A 14,352-nucleotide genomic window follows, 5' to 3' on the forward strand; every position below is an offset into this window, starting at 1 on the left:
AGTTTTGTTTAACCAGTTCTCTATTGGGAGGCATTTAAATCAAATTTTTTCATATTTTAAATTACAGTTGCCTGCTTATTTCTTTAGGATAAATTGCTAGCAGTGATATTGCTTGGTCAAAGGGTGTGCATGTTTAAAATTTTGATACTTGTTTTCAAATTTACCTCCAGAGTGCATGAGAATGCCTTTTCCCCTCACACATGCTGAGTACTGTCATGTTTTTTTCCTTGAATTTGCTGGTTTGCGATTTTTGTCAATATTTTTGCTTATTTGTGAGTTTGAGTATCTTTTCTCATTTAATTGATCATTTGTAGTTCTCTTGAGAATTTCTCTTTTGGACATTAATTCTCTTGTAGTATTCATCTTGTTCTTAATTTGTATGAAGTCTTTTTTTTATTGGGTTTACAAATCTTTGTCATAAAATGTCAGGTGTTTTTTTTCCCAGTTTGTTTTTTATCTTTCAACCTTGTTTGTGCTTTTTATTGTTTTGTTTCTCCAGTTTTCTGTTTGTTTTTATTTTTTTGCTTTTCAATCTTGTTCAAGAAATTTTTGAAATTATATTAGTTCCTTACAGTTGAGTAATTGAAAGGTCTTCCCCACTTCAAAACTATTAAAATATTCATCCATATTTTCTTTTAGTGCTTTGAAAGGTTCATTTTTTTTCCCACTTGAGTCTTTAATCCATTGGAAACTTTTTTTGAATAAGGAGGGATATATGTCAGTGCCTCCCTGTTTTTCATGTCCTGCTCTGGTTTTCCAGCTTGCCTAGTAAAGACCAAGACAGGAACATAGTGAACCATGGCAGGAGGTGAGATTTGCCTCACTGTTTCTCTTCTCACAGTCTATCAGTGTGCCTGGGGTATGTGCTCAGAGGGGAAGGGGGGGTTGGGAAGTGGTAGTCAGCAGTCGCATGCCGGGGTTACCTGCTGTGAATGCAGGTGTGGAAGCCGGGATGGAAGAGAGGATACCAGCACAGTGTCTCTTAGAAGTTTTGTGTTTCGCTTATTTGAGTGACCACTGAGTTCTTACTCAGGGAAGTGAAACTGTGGTAGGGTGACCGAAGACACCAGGTGACGTGAGAACGACGTGAGAACTTAGATGTATGTTTTAAGCCTTGAACGCCAGGTGCTCTTTTTCCATGATGAAGCCATGGACTCTCTGAATTCTATGGGCTAGTGGTAACTTTTTTAACTTTTTATGACCTCTGATCCCCTGACCCCTAGGTAAATGCTGTTAAGTTTCTTCTCTGTCTTATAGAAATTTCAAGCATTATTTTTGCTGCATACTACTGAATGTCCAGTTGGTGAAATTGAAGGTCTTTCACTCAGAAGAAATAAATCAAGAAGCAGGTAAGAAATAGAAATATATTTATGGCTTTGAAACCTATTTTCCTTTAAGTAGTAAGATTTCATAAAGATGATGATTATTTTTTTTTAGGATAACTCCTTTGACAATAAAAATCAATTTAGAGAACACAAACAGGAAAGAATAGCTGCCCAGGGAGGAACACAGCTGGTGATGACAGACCCTATTTACTGAACACTTACTGGCCAGCTACGTGTTTTGTACACGTTATCCCCCGTTTACGCTGTCCTGACATCTTCAGGGCAGAGACGTGGAAACTGAGGCTCCAAAAGATAAAGAACATACCTGCTCGCCCTGTTTGTTGAAGGTCAGAGCTGGGGTGGGGACTGCGGTCTCTGCCTTTAGAGCCGCCTGTGTTGTGGGTAATCTAAAGTCTGTCCGGCCAGTCCTCGAAAAGACCTTTCCCCGTTTTTGGACTAGAGAGTTCTTCTTCTCCTTGCTGCTGCTTTATTTTCTTTGTGGACCCACAAGCAGTAGACCTCACGACCACAGGCACATTTTCACTTTTAGAAACCATGGCTTCTAGAATGCACGTAAGATCACTTCTGTAATCAGATTTGCTGTTTTGAGTTCTTCCCATTATCGAAGAGTAATGGGGCCTTCGTTGCCTCTATGCAGTTATAAAGGCTGCTCCTCACACAAGATACTTTCTTTCTTTTTGTCCGAAATTTATTATAATGTGCTTATTTGTTAGAATGAGATGTAAAACTGGTGTAATGTACAGGCTATTGTTGGCCGAGGTATAAATTGAACGCCCTAAGGTTGTGCGGTGTCCTGTAGCCAGATGAGGAGAAAATGTAAGAAGAGCTTAATTACTTCTCTAATCCTTTCTCTAGGTCTCTTCTGTTTCAGGTTTTTCCAGGAGCTGGCTATGTAAGGCTAGTAAGGGGGAGGCAGAAGGATGGAGTGGGATGGACAGACCTACCCTTTATCCTTATACAACTAGAAATAGCATAACAGACAAGTCTGTGTTCATTGCACTCCTGCTGTAGGTCTCTCTCTGTCTTGCACTTTGACAGTTGTGAGAACAACTTTGCCACCAAGGTCATAGAATATAATTGGAGAGGCAAGACACATACATGAAATATATCCATTGTATTGTGTGACTTAAAGTATAGAAAGCACTAGAGAAAGGAAAGATTACCGTGACCAGACTAGTCAGAGCAGGTAAGATATGGCCAGACAGAGGACCAGGGGTCCTGAGACCCTGTCAGCTTCCTAGTATGAAGAGGCAGAAGAGCTGTGTGTCCGGAGACCTAAGAGTGACCCAAAGTAGAAGCTTTGGGAGGCCAGCCTTCCCGTATAGTGACATTAATGTACGCCCCCCCATAACAAATTCTGGCTTCCCAGAGTCCTCCCCCCAGATGACTGTGGGTGAAAGGGCACCATCAGGGCCTCCTCATCCTGCCCCCCAGGTTTTTGACCTGTCCTCCTTCTGAAGTCTCTTAGCATTTGATACAAACAGCCTGCCATGTTTCCCCGTTACCTTGGGCTTGCTGCCTTCTCCCGTCTCCTTCCTCTGGTCTTCTTAGTGCTTGGTGTGGTCTGTGGGTGGGAGGATCTAGGAAACTCTGTGTTTGTGTTTGTCCTTAGATCATGGTACCGGGAAAGCCCTGCGGGATCCTGAACTGTACACCAGCCTCGTCCTCGGGACCCAGCACAGAGCTGAGGCCACACTGTCACTGCGGGCCAAGGGCTCTGTGTCCCCTACCTCTGGTCCCGTCTCAGCGGGGGCTCTGTGTAAAAGCACTTGTTCTTGGAGGTTCCCTCCCAGGATTCTGATCTGGCGCGCGGTTTCTGACTAGATCAGAATGGGAAACACATGAACACTCCATACCAGGGACAGGCCTTTCATTTAAGCGCTTGCTGTCCAGACTGAGCCCTGAGTTCAGCCAGTGAGGTGAAGGGGAGCTGGGGTGTGTTTGGGCAAGTAAAAGCTCTTTCACAGCCCTGAGCACTGGTTATCCTGTTTCTGTCCAGAGGACTTGCCCCTCAGGTGAGCAGCCTCTGCTTTCCTCGCATCTGCCGTGAATAACTGTAGCTACTGGGTTTTCCTTGTTCCGAGTTTGTTAGAATCCACATCAGATCACACAGCTGAGAACGACCCTTGGTTTATTGGGACATGTCGCTGGTAATATCTCCTTGCATTAATTTCTTTACGTCTTTTCCATACCGGTGAAGGAAAAATGCAGCTTTTTGTTTTGGTTTTCACTGCAGGTTTATTTTTTAACCCCCGTTACTCATCTCTCTCTGTCCCTCTGGATATCCAGGACAGAATCGAATTTCAACAGTTATTTAAATCAAACAAAAAGTATTATTTTCCCCAAAGTAATGAAGGATATGTTTTTAACCTTGATCTTGGTGTAAAAAGCTAAAATACACTCTTGACTATTGGTATCCATTTGCTTATAGTTAAATGAAATTAAGGAGGCTCAGGTCAGGATTCTTGGTTTTGCTTGGGGGCTTTTATTGTCCCAACTCTTTCACTTTAAAACAAGGAGATAATCAGATATCATTTAATGATGTGTCTTGGGTGGTGCAGTACTAAGCAGGTCTTTGATGAATCTTCCAGAACCTGAGGCTCGCGTGCTTCGGAGCTGCTGTGGATGGCCCTGGCTCTCTTGACCACCCTTCCGAGCAGAATGTCACTGAGATCCCTCAAATGGAGCCTCCTGCTGCTGTCCCTGCTGAGTTTCCTTGTGATGTGGTACCTCAGCCTGCCCCACTACAATGTGATAGAACGTGTAAACTGGATGTACTTCTATGAGTATGAGCCAATTTACAGACAAGACTTCCGCTTCACACTTCGAGAGCATTCAAACTGCTCTCATCAAAACCCATTTCTTGTCATCCTGGTGACCTCACACCCTTCAGACGTGAAAGCCAGACAGGCCGTTAGAGTTACTTGGGGTGAAAAAAAGTCTTGGTGGGGATATGAGGTTCTTACATTTTTCTTACTAGGCCAACAGGTCGAAAAGGAAGACAAAATGTTAGCATTGTCCTTAGAGGATGAACACCTTCTTTACGGTGACATAATACGACAGGATTTTTTAGACACGTATAATAATCTGACCTTGAAAACAATTATGGCATTCAGGTGGGTAACTGAGTTTTGCCCCAATGCCAAGTACATCATGAAGACAGACACTGATGTTTTCATCAATACTGGCAACTTAGTGAAGTACCTTTTAAATGTAAACCACTCAGAAAAGTTTTTCACAGGTTATCCTCTAATCGATAACTATTCCTATAGAGGATTTTACCAGAAAGCCCATATTTCATACCAAGAGTATCCCTTCAAGGTGTTTCCTCCCTACTGCAGTGGGTTGGGTTATATAATGTCCAGAGATTTGGTGCCAAGAATCTATGAAATGATGAGTCACGTAAAACCCATCAAGTTTGAAGATGTTTATGTTGGGATCTGTTTGAATTTATTAAAAGTGGACATCCATATTCCAGAAGACACAAACCTTTTCTTTTTATATAGGATCCATTTGGATGTCTGTCAACTCAGACGTGTGATTGCGGCACATGGCTTTTCTTCCAAGGAAATTATCACATTTTGGCAGGTTATGCTGAGGAATACCACATGCCATTATTAATTTGGCAAAAGCCTAGAGAAAGACAGGATATTCTGTGGATAATATTAAAATTACTTTAAAATCGCCAATGGAAAACTCATGGGAAGGTCACTGTGTTGACTTACACTGAACTGAGACTCATGAAGTGCCCATGGACTGGGGACTGGAAGGTTACGCTTGTGAGTTATTTAGACAAAAATCAAGTCAGGCCCCTTGAAGGTGATAGTAAGAGGAATTAAACATCTTATAAAGGAAATGGGAGATTTTTGTTAATAAAGCTAATAGGACAAAATTATTTGAACATGCCATTCTAAAAACTAGAATGTGTTAAAAGGATTTCATTGGATTACAAGCTCATCAGTCCATAACAACAAAGCAATGTGGAGTTCTAGTCATTGAACAGAATAGTCAGGTAAAGGTTTTGTGTATATCTTACATGGGTTACCAGTTTTTAAAAATACATAGTTCTGTGTAAAAAAAACTAAAGTTATACTGAGCAAAATTTCATCCGTTTTGGTCATTCAGAAGGTACTTCAAAATGTTACAGCATTTCACAGTTACGAATTACTGTCTAATATTACGTAGGACTTTCTGATGTTTGAGTGTTATGGTTGTTTCAATACTGTATAAAGAGAATAGTGAATCACCCTTTACATTTGAACTTTTCTCCGGTTACTTCACTGACGAGTTTATTGTTTGATAGCTCCATTAGTGTAAAGTTATTGGTCATTACTGCATATCAGTAATCTCCTGGACTTTGATAAATATCTTACCGTGGTAATACAGAGAAGAATTAAAACAAGAAGATCTGAATTATTGTCTTGTTTTTAAAAATACAATTCCCAGTGTTTTTACATCACTACATCTGTCTCATTTTTCCACTTGAAAATTGGGAATAATATATAGAATGCCAGGCAGCATGTTTGCTTTTTTTGGAAAGGACTCTGAAGACAAAAAAGAAAAGAGAGAACCCGATGGCCAGGATATTATGACTGTTATTATGAATCTGTTCCATGTGTGTTCTCATTAACTGTCAATTTGAGAATAAAGAGGGAAAAAACACGCTGCTGCTATTGTTACTAGTTTCACATCAAAAGGAAAGCCTTAATGTGTGGTCGTAGATCATAACTGAATTCCATGTCACGTAGAAGCACATTTCTACATGTGCTTTGACCTACCGGTAGGTCAAAGAGGAAAACTCCTTGCCCCATATTCTTGGGGTTGTGCAATTTCCCATTGTGGCCGATATGGGACAAGTGATTCCTTTTTTCTGGAGGACAGGTTGGCAAAAGATCAAAGCCATTGGCAGAAAATATAAACTTGAAAATACGTAGTTAGCTCTTAGTAACACTCAAATATTTATAATTCTATAAGAAATACTTAATTTCAATTAGACCTATTTTATTTTTCTAAAGATATATTTATTTGAGAGGGGCGGAGGGCAGAGGGAGAAGAGAGAAAATCTTAAGCATGGACTCCCCGCTGAGCTCAGAGCCTGACTCAGGGCTGGATCCCACGACCCTGAGATCATGACCTGAGCTGAAATCAAGAGTTGGATGCTTAACTGACTGAGCCACCAGGTGCCCCCAATTAGAACTATTTTAATGTGTGATTCTCTATAAGACCGTTATTTCCATTTTCCTGGTCTAAGACCTGATAATCAGTTACAATAAAATCAATTAAATAGTCTATGGAATCAATCTATATGCCCTTGCTAATCCCCATTCATATAGGAGTCACTTTCTTTAAGACAGATGGTGGTTATTTTTGAGGTATGATTAGATTGGTTTTGTAGAAGTTTATATTGATGTTGGGGAAGCTAAGTCAAAGAATTTCTTAAGGAATTTTTAAAATAAAATTTCCCTTTAAAACAAAAATCACAACTGAAATGTGAATAATTGCTAAATTTCAGAAGATTGTTTCTTTTCAACTAGAAATTGGTGCCTAAAAGATCTCTAAAATGTTAAAATGATTATGAAAAACCAAAAGCTGGGTCATTATGCTTTTTGTTTTTAACTACATGTTTCTTAATAGTCTAAATTTTCAGGAGTAAATATCAGTCAGCTGTGTTATTAAAATCTTGGCCTCTTGATGTTTAACCAAATAGCATTTCTTATTTTAACTCATAACACAGTTTAATGCTGGAGGCTAACCTTAGGCAGATTCTCTCCCACCTGCCACAGCCCCACCATCCCCATGGCCTTACACACTGTGCCTCACTCATTTGCTTTGCTTGCCCATAGCTTGGAGTTTGTGACTCCTAGCACATTAGCTTCTGCCAGATTATGCTGCAAGAATAACTCTCAAATCTCGGGTGACATCAGCCATGTTTTCTTTTCATGCACATCGCACACCACTGGTTGCTGGCATTGGCCACGACCTGCTGCTTCTATCTTCTCATCTCGGGATCCCCACTGTAGGGCACGCCCTATCTGGAACATGCCATTCTTACAGAGGGAAGGAAAGAAGAGCTGGCAAGACACATTGGCATATATGTATGCATATATCCACTGACCGAAGTAAATCCCGTGCCAAGTGCCAGTGGCGGGTGGGGGTAGTGTATTCTCACAGGAAATAGTGCAAGTCACGTGGTGGCAGGCAGGAATGTGTTGTATAGGATGGAGTGCAGTAATTGAATCTGCCACGCCTAGTGTGTGAAAGGGAGAGGAGGCTCAGGGACCTGCAGTTCTGAGTCTGGCCTGAGTGGATCTGGAGTTTTCTGGCTCACATGGAGCTGGTGTTTTGATCCCTTCCCCGAGCTGGCTACCCTTTCACCCCTGTTAATCTTTCCCGAGCTCCACCCTAAGTGTGCTGGGCATTATCGTGTTCCCCAGCAACTCAGCAGATGGCAGCCAGAGCTGAGCTATTTGTAACAATAGTATTTCTGAGCATGAGGTTGGGGACAAAGCCCTTCTCTGTTGCAGTGTGGTAGGCAGTTGCGGGATGGAAGGAGAGCAAGAAGAGTTGGAAGGGGGCCAGATTTCAGTGGAGGGGGCGTGGTAAATATGTGGCAGGTCCATCCTGCCATCTTGGGGTTGTTCCATCCTTTAATCCACTGAGAATCTTTATGTTAAGCCAACTTCTCTGGATTTTATGTGAGCTGAAGACTAACTCTAATAGGGAATCCCCTCACACTCTTCATCAGCTCCTTGGTTGTCCCAGTGTGGTTAATATGGGAGTAAACCTTCAAGGAGTCCATCAGAATAGATGGCACATGTTGATGGTGTTGGTAGGAGATGGATGTTAGCAAGGCCCTGAAAGCCAAGGGGAGATTTGGGTGGGCAGTCCCTTGACAGAATTTGTGCCCAAGGGAAGGGCCATCTCGTGGGTCCTGTAAGGACAAAGAAGGGCCCAACAAGGATAGATACCATCCCTCTGTATTTAAGGTAAGTGATGGAGGCACAAAACTTGGACTTAGTCTTTGAGTCCTGGGTATGGTCAACAGAGCCAGGAGTAGTAGTTAATGGAGTCTACACAATTTTCAAAATTCCAAAAGCTGAGAAGAATCCATATGCTTACCTAAGATAAGGTCGCCCAAGCTAAGGAAAATGTTTCCATTGGCTAGAATTTAATCAGCTGAGACAGTAGCCATGATCAGCTTATACTTAACAGAAGCTTAAGTGGGGGTTAATTTTGTTTGATTAATAAAATGGAGAAACCAAGTTATAATTGAGTGCAGAGTCATGGATGATGGTTCATTGAGGGCGAAGGGATCTTTGCCAAGAAAAGGCTTGGGAACTCTTGTTCTCTGATACGAAGGCATGCAACTTGTCCAAGGTCATTGTCAAGCCAGGACTAGAATGTTCCAGGTCCAGCTACACTGTTCTTCCCTTGCTAACATCAAATTTGGTTAGAGCACATTCCTCAGTGGAAATGCAGAAATTTCTAAAAAGGATTACGCCTGACTCAGGGGTGAGAGGAACTTGGAGGTGCCAGGCTATAGTCTCCAAAGGATTTAAGGAAATGTGTGGCCACCAGGCATCTTGGGGAAGTCATGCAGGCTGCAGAGTAAGATGCCAGTGGGCAGTGGCCAGTCGAGCCAGGGACCAGTGCTGCCCCCAGAAGCATGACACGTTCCTGTAACCAGGCCCCAGCAAGAGAAGACATCATATGAAGCTGGCTGCACAGGCATTTCAAAATAAATGCGTGTCCTCAGTGCATAGGGTCGGGGTGTTTGCTTACGGAAATGCTTGGGCTATGTAGAAGGCAGGGATGTCGATTTCAGGTTTCCAGAAGGGGGCAAGGGCCAAGACCAGGGAGATAGTTACACATAGGACCTGGGTCTTTGTGCCACAGGCTTCTGCTTGTTTCTTACAATTTCAGTGAAGAGGCATCAGTTACCCAGGAGGAAAGAATACAGCAAAATGTCTGTTGCAACCCTCAAGTCACCTGTCTTGGGGAATATATTAATTTGCAGTTTCAGACCCCAGTGCCGGAAACACTAAAATGGGTTCTCTTCTTCTTCAGGAAGCCTGAGCCAGGTTGCCTGGGTTTGAATTAAGACTTCTCTGATTACTAGCTCCGTGGTCGCTGGCAGATCACTACCTTTTTTGTGCCTCAGTTTCTTTACCTACAAAAAAGAGGAAATGACCTACCTCATAGGGTTGTTGGCACACGGTAAATGCTATATAACTTGTTTTTTGTGTTGTTGATGAAAAGCTGCATTTGGACTTCTGAAATAGTAATTCAGAATTTTCATGGAGTGCCTACACTATGGTTAGAGTAATAATTGTAAGCCAACTAAATGTAACAGAGATGCTGCATGTCCCCTGAGACTAGGTCAAAAGAAGCCTTACAGCTTGGCCTTGGTCTTTTGGAAATGATGTTTCTGTAAGAAGTCCCACTAAGAGCCCACCACACGAAGAAAAGCCAAGGTAGCCCCGTGCAAGGCTGGGTGGAGAGAGAAGAGATGCCTGGCCACCTCCCATGCTCCTGCCAAGCCAGCTGAAGCACCAGACATGTGAGTAAAGAACTCATTTTGGAGTTGAGCCTTCAGACAACTCCAGCTCCAACTGTATAAGACCTCAAACGAGAGCCTCCCAACTGTCCCCATCAACCCACAGAACCAAGAGAAATCCTAAATTTTGCTTTAAGCTTTCAAGTTTTGCAGTGGTTTGTCATGCACAAATAATTAAAATATCTCTCCTCAAGAAAATTTCCCATCATCTGTAGCCCTCTGTTATGGGCCGAAGGTTTGTGTCCCTCCAAAATTCGTATGTTGAAATCGAATTCCCATTGTGATGGTATTAGGGGGTTGGGCCTTTGGGGGGGTAATTGGGTCATGCGGGTAGAGCCTTCATGAATGGGATTAGTGCCCTTATAAGAAGAGGTCAGAGAGTTGGTCTCCCTTTTGCCACCATCTGAGGATGAACAAATTTGTCATCTGTAACTGGGAAGGGGCCCCCCACAGAACCCGACTGCTGCCCTCACTTTGGACTTGCAGCCTCCACAACTGTACCAAATACTTTGTTGTTTATAAGCCACTCAGTCTGTGGTACTTTGTTACAGCAATCCTCACAGACCCTCCTCAGGCCCCTGGCTAACCCTGCCCGCAACACATCTGGCCCTTTCTCCACAGTCGCAAGCCCTCACGTCTGTTTTAGGTCATCAAAGAATAATTTAAAACATGTTTTTCAACTTAGTCCCCGTTATGTTTTACTGTTGCCTTTTAGACTGTGTGGCAGGTAGTGTGGAGGTGAGTGCCACTTCACGTTTCCCCCTGAAGGAAGCCCGCTCGAGACTTTTCCCAGATAAAAAGAAATCAACTTCCCTCAAGAAAAATTATGGCATTCTCTCGAAAGTTTGCAGCGGCTGAAGTGATTATTTTATTTTATTTGTTTAAAGATTTATTTATTTGAGAGAGAGCACGAGTCGGGTAAGGGCAGAGGGAGAGAATATCCAAGCAGACTCCCGATGCTGAGTCCGATGCCGGGGCTTGATCCCACAACCCCTGAGATCAGGACCTGAGCTGAAACCAAGAGTCGGATGCTCAACGCACTGAGCCACCCCGGCACCTCTAAAGTGATGATTTTAAATGCCGCTCTTCTCCCCTCACTACAGGTGTAGAAACCATACAGAAATTAGCAGGATGAGAATGTACCAAAATGTTAACAAGAGTTGCCTCCCAATCACTTTTTCCTGTTTAAAGTACCTTTTATTACTTCATTTTCAACAACAAGGATAAATCACTTTTATGTTTTAACAAATATGTTAACAAATTTAGGTAAAGGTGAAAAGCAAGGTCAGAAACTGTCCTGGGGAGAAGCTAGTGGGGGACAGGATCAAATGCTGTGCTTGCTGCTGAGCCACCTGCCCAGTCTGCCCACCCTCCTGCCTTCTCCCACCGTGGAGGCCACGGTGAGCAAACCAGTCCCAGCCAGTGGGACCCCGGGGGATGTCTGGGAGGCCTCCTCCCTAAAAAAAAAAGACAAAGGAGAAAAGCTCTTTTCTTTGGTCAGATGTTCTGTCTACAATGTGGAGACCCATAGCTTCCATGTTGATCCCAAGAAGAGACAAGGCTAAAGATCAGGGCCGTGGACTGAGGCGATGGGCCTGGGCAACCCTGAGACCGCTTACTTCTAGACCTTTTGTACAGGAAGTCACTGCTGTGGTGAGGCCAGTAGTCTGTGACTCACAACTAAGGGCATCCTAGCTGCGGGGTCACAAGAACCATCTCCCTGTCCGGGACGAGTTGTGCCCCAGGTGAGTGGGGAGATGTGAGGAAATAAATCAAACCCTCCTCTGGTTTGTGACCCGGGAGCTTTGAGGGTGTGGGCTAGATCTTGCAGGAGAATGGTGCCCTGCCTGTGAGCGGCCCGCAGGGACGCAGTGGAGAGTGGAGCAAAAAGGAAATGCCTTCTCTCTTCCTCACTGCCTTCTCGTCTTCCGTTTAAGGAAGCAGTGTCCGTGGTTCCCTCTGCTGGGAGCCGAGACAGAAGAGCAGGAGGCCAAGGGTTGTAGCCCCAAGAGTCTGTACTCCTCTCACCTGTGGAACCAGGGCTTCTTACTTGGGTAAGAAGAGAGGTCAGGGCCACATTTGCTTGCCTTTTAAGGTTTGCTCCTGACTATTGTCAGAGAAGGTTTGTTTTATGAGCTTGGCACAAAGTAGTTTCAGGGTCTGATGGTAACAACACTCAGTATGTCCTCTTTATAAATGAGAAGCTGGAAAATCTCTGGCTGTTGGTAAGGTCACAGTGAAGTGACCGGTGCTCGGGACACAGGTCCTAACTGTTCTTCCTGCCTCAAGGCTGCTGTAATTACTTTATTCCAAATGAAGTGTCTCAAGATTTCAGGAGAGTCAAAAACCTATAAATAGTGATTAATTTGATGTTCTAAGTTCAAGTGATAATTAACCCTATCGCTCGCTCAATGAGTGGTAGGAGAGCAACTTAACCTCACTTTTGTTATTGAAACTCTCTTGATTTGTACCTAAAGTAAAATTTTAAAAAGCATGAAATTTGTAGAAGTGAAATTTTATTTTTCTCAGTCAGAAAGTAAGTTTTCAAACTTACGTTTGAAAGCAGGTAGAGGGAACATTATCACTTTGCCTGCAAAGTAATACTAGAAACTTCTAGAAATTTCTGAGAAATGGGTCATCAGCTAACTCCACCTACATGGTTAGTATAACTCACCATGTTAGTACAATGTGACCCAAGCTATGAGGATTTCCCCCTCTTAAGATTCCCAGAACCCTGGAGACAGTCCATTGGTCTACTTGACACTATTTGGCAATGGCAATCCCTCTCAAAAAATTTAGAATGAGGGCTAAGCAGCCCAAACTAAGAGTGAGCATTATTTCCAACTAAGGAGATATAAATCTGGGAAATTTTGCTATTAGCTGGGTTTTTTTCTCTTAAAATTGGATTTCATTTTTTAGAGCAGTTTTAAATTCACAGCAAAATTGAGAGGAAGGCACAGCAACTTCCCACATTCTCCCTTGTCCTACACATGCACAGCCTCTTCTATTACCAACACTCCTCACCAGAGTGGTGCTTTTATCACGGGGGCTGACACCACAGTGACACATCATTATCACCCAAGCCCATAGTTCACATTGGACCCTTGGTGGATTCTCAGTGAAGCCAAGATTATAATCTCTGGGGAGAGCTTCAGAAATTGAGTCCAGGGCTCATGGAAGGGCAGTAGCTTACGGAAACAGAGAAAATGCCCATGTTCAAATAGACCCTTTGCCAGGGCCAGTGCCCTTTTTCCATGGCTGGTCTAGGGCCAGGCTGGTAGACCTGAGACTCTATAGGCTTCTCCTCCATTCAGACCTTGCAAGAGAGAGCAAAGATTCCTGTGGATGCCAACCCCAGATTGGCCTCCCTACTGGGCAGGCCAGATAGAGCCCAAGAGGGTAAAGGGTTGACATCTGGAGTCAAAAGATCTTGATGGGGCACCTAGCACCTTCAGGAGCTTTATGGTTCCAGATCACAAATGTGTCAGTTTATTATTCTTATTGCCAAGAATTCTTCTGTTATATGAATAAATAGCAATTTGTTTATCCGTTTCGGTTGTTTGCAGTTTGGGGCTATTATGAATAAGACTGCTATGAAGATTCTTGTACAGGTTTTTTGTGTGTGTTACTTGTTTTTGTTTCTCTTGTGTAAACACATAGGAATGGAATTGCTGGGACAACCAGGAGATGTGTGTATAACTTTATTATAAAATGCCAGATAGTTCTCAAAAGTATATCATTGTACATTCCTACACATTTTTTTTTTTTATGGTTCATGTTTTTTGTGCCCCACCCAAGAAATCTTTACCTACACCAAAGTCAGAGAGATTTTCTCATATTTTCTTCTAGAAGCTTTATGAGTTTTAAGATTTAAATTTAGGTCTATAATCCATCTCTAATTTAAAATTTTAATCAGAGTGAGAAAGGGGTTGAAGTTCATTTTTTCCATGTAAATACCCAGTTGTCTCAGCAACATTTAAAAAAAAAAAAAAGACTTGCCCCCATCAGAGAGTGCTTAGTCCATTTATATTTAATGTAATTATTGGTGTGATTGGGTTTAAGTATACCATCCCATTATTTACTTTCCATTTTGCACCTTTGTGGCTCCTACCATCCCCTCTTTTGAGTTAACTAACTAAGCAGTAATATTCCATGTAATTTCCTCAATTGCCTTCTTAGCTATTTCTCTTTTTTAAAATTGTTTTTTAAGTTGATTGTTTTAGAGCAGGACTTCTCAACCATGGCATTATGACATTTTGGGGTGTTACTTTCTTTGTGTTTAGCTTTCCTGTGGTTTGCTGATCTTCCTGGAAGTATATTGATATTTTTCTTTATTTGAGAAATTTGTGGCCATCATTTCTTCAACTATTCTTCTGCTCCATTCTCACTCTTGTCTCTTTCTGGCATTTTTTTTCTTTTTATTTAAAGATTTTTATTTATTTGTCAGAG

General features: G+C 42.5%; 1 protein-coding gene across 1 annotated transcript; it reads left to right on the plus strand.

The window, feature by feature from the left end:
* The first annotated feature begins 1,266 nt into the window (after nucleotides 1-1,266).
* Nucleotides 1,267-6,008, plus strand: B3GALNT1 (beta-1,3-N-acetylgalactosaminyltransferase 1 (Globoside blood group)). The gene is made up of 2 exons (XM_028103106.2): nucleotides 1,267-1,349; nucleotides 3,938-6,008. The coding sequence occupies exon 2, from the start codon at nucleotides 3,972-3,974 to the stop codon at nucleotides 4,965-4,967; it is 996 nt and encodes a 331-aa protein (XP_027958907.1). The 5' UTR covers nucleotides 1,267-1,349; nucleotides 3,938-3,971; the 3' UTR covers nucleotides 4,968-6,008.
* Nucleotides 6,009-14,352: the final 8,344 nt, after the last annotated feature.

This window comes from Eumetopias jubatus, unplaced genomic scaffold (genome assembly GCF_037043125.1).
Source record: "Eumetopias jubatus isolate StellerSeaLion01/CBP00866 unplaced genomic scaffold, mEumJub1_p1.0 scaffold_1, whole genome shotgun sequence".
NCBI lineage: Eukaryota > Metazoa > Chordata > Mammalia > Carnivora > Otariidae > Eumetopias > Eumetopias jubatus.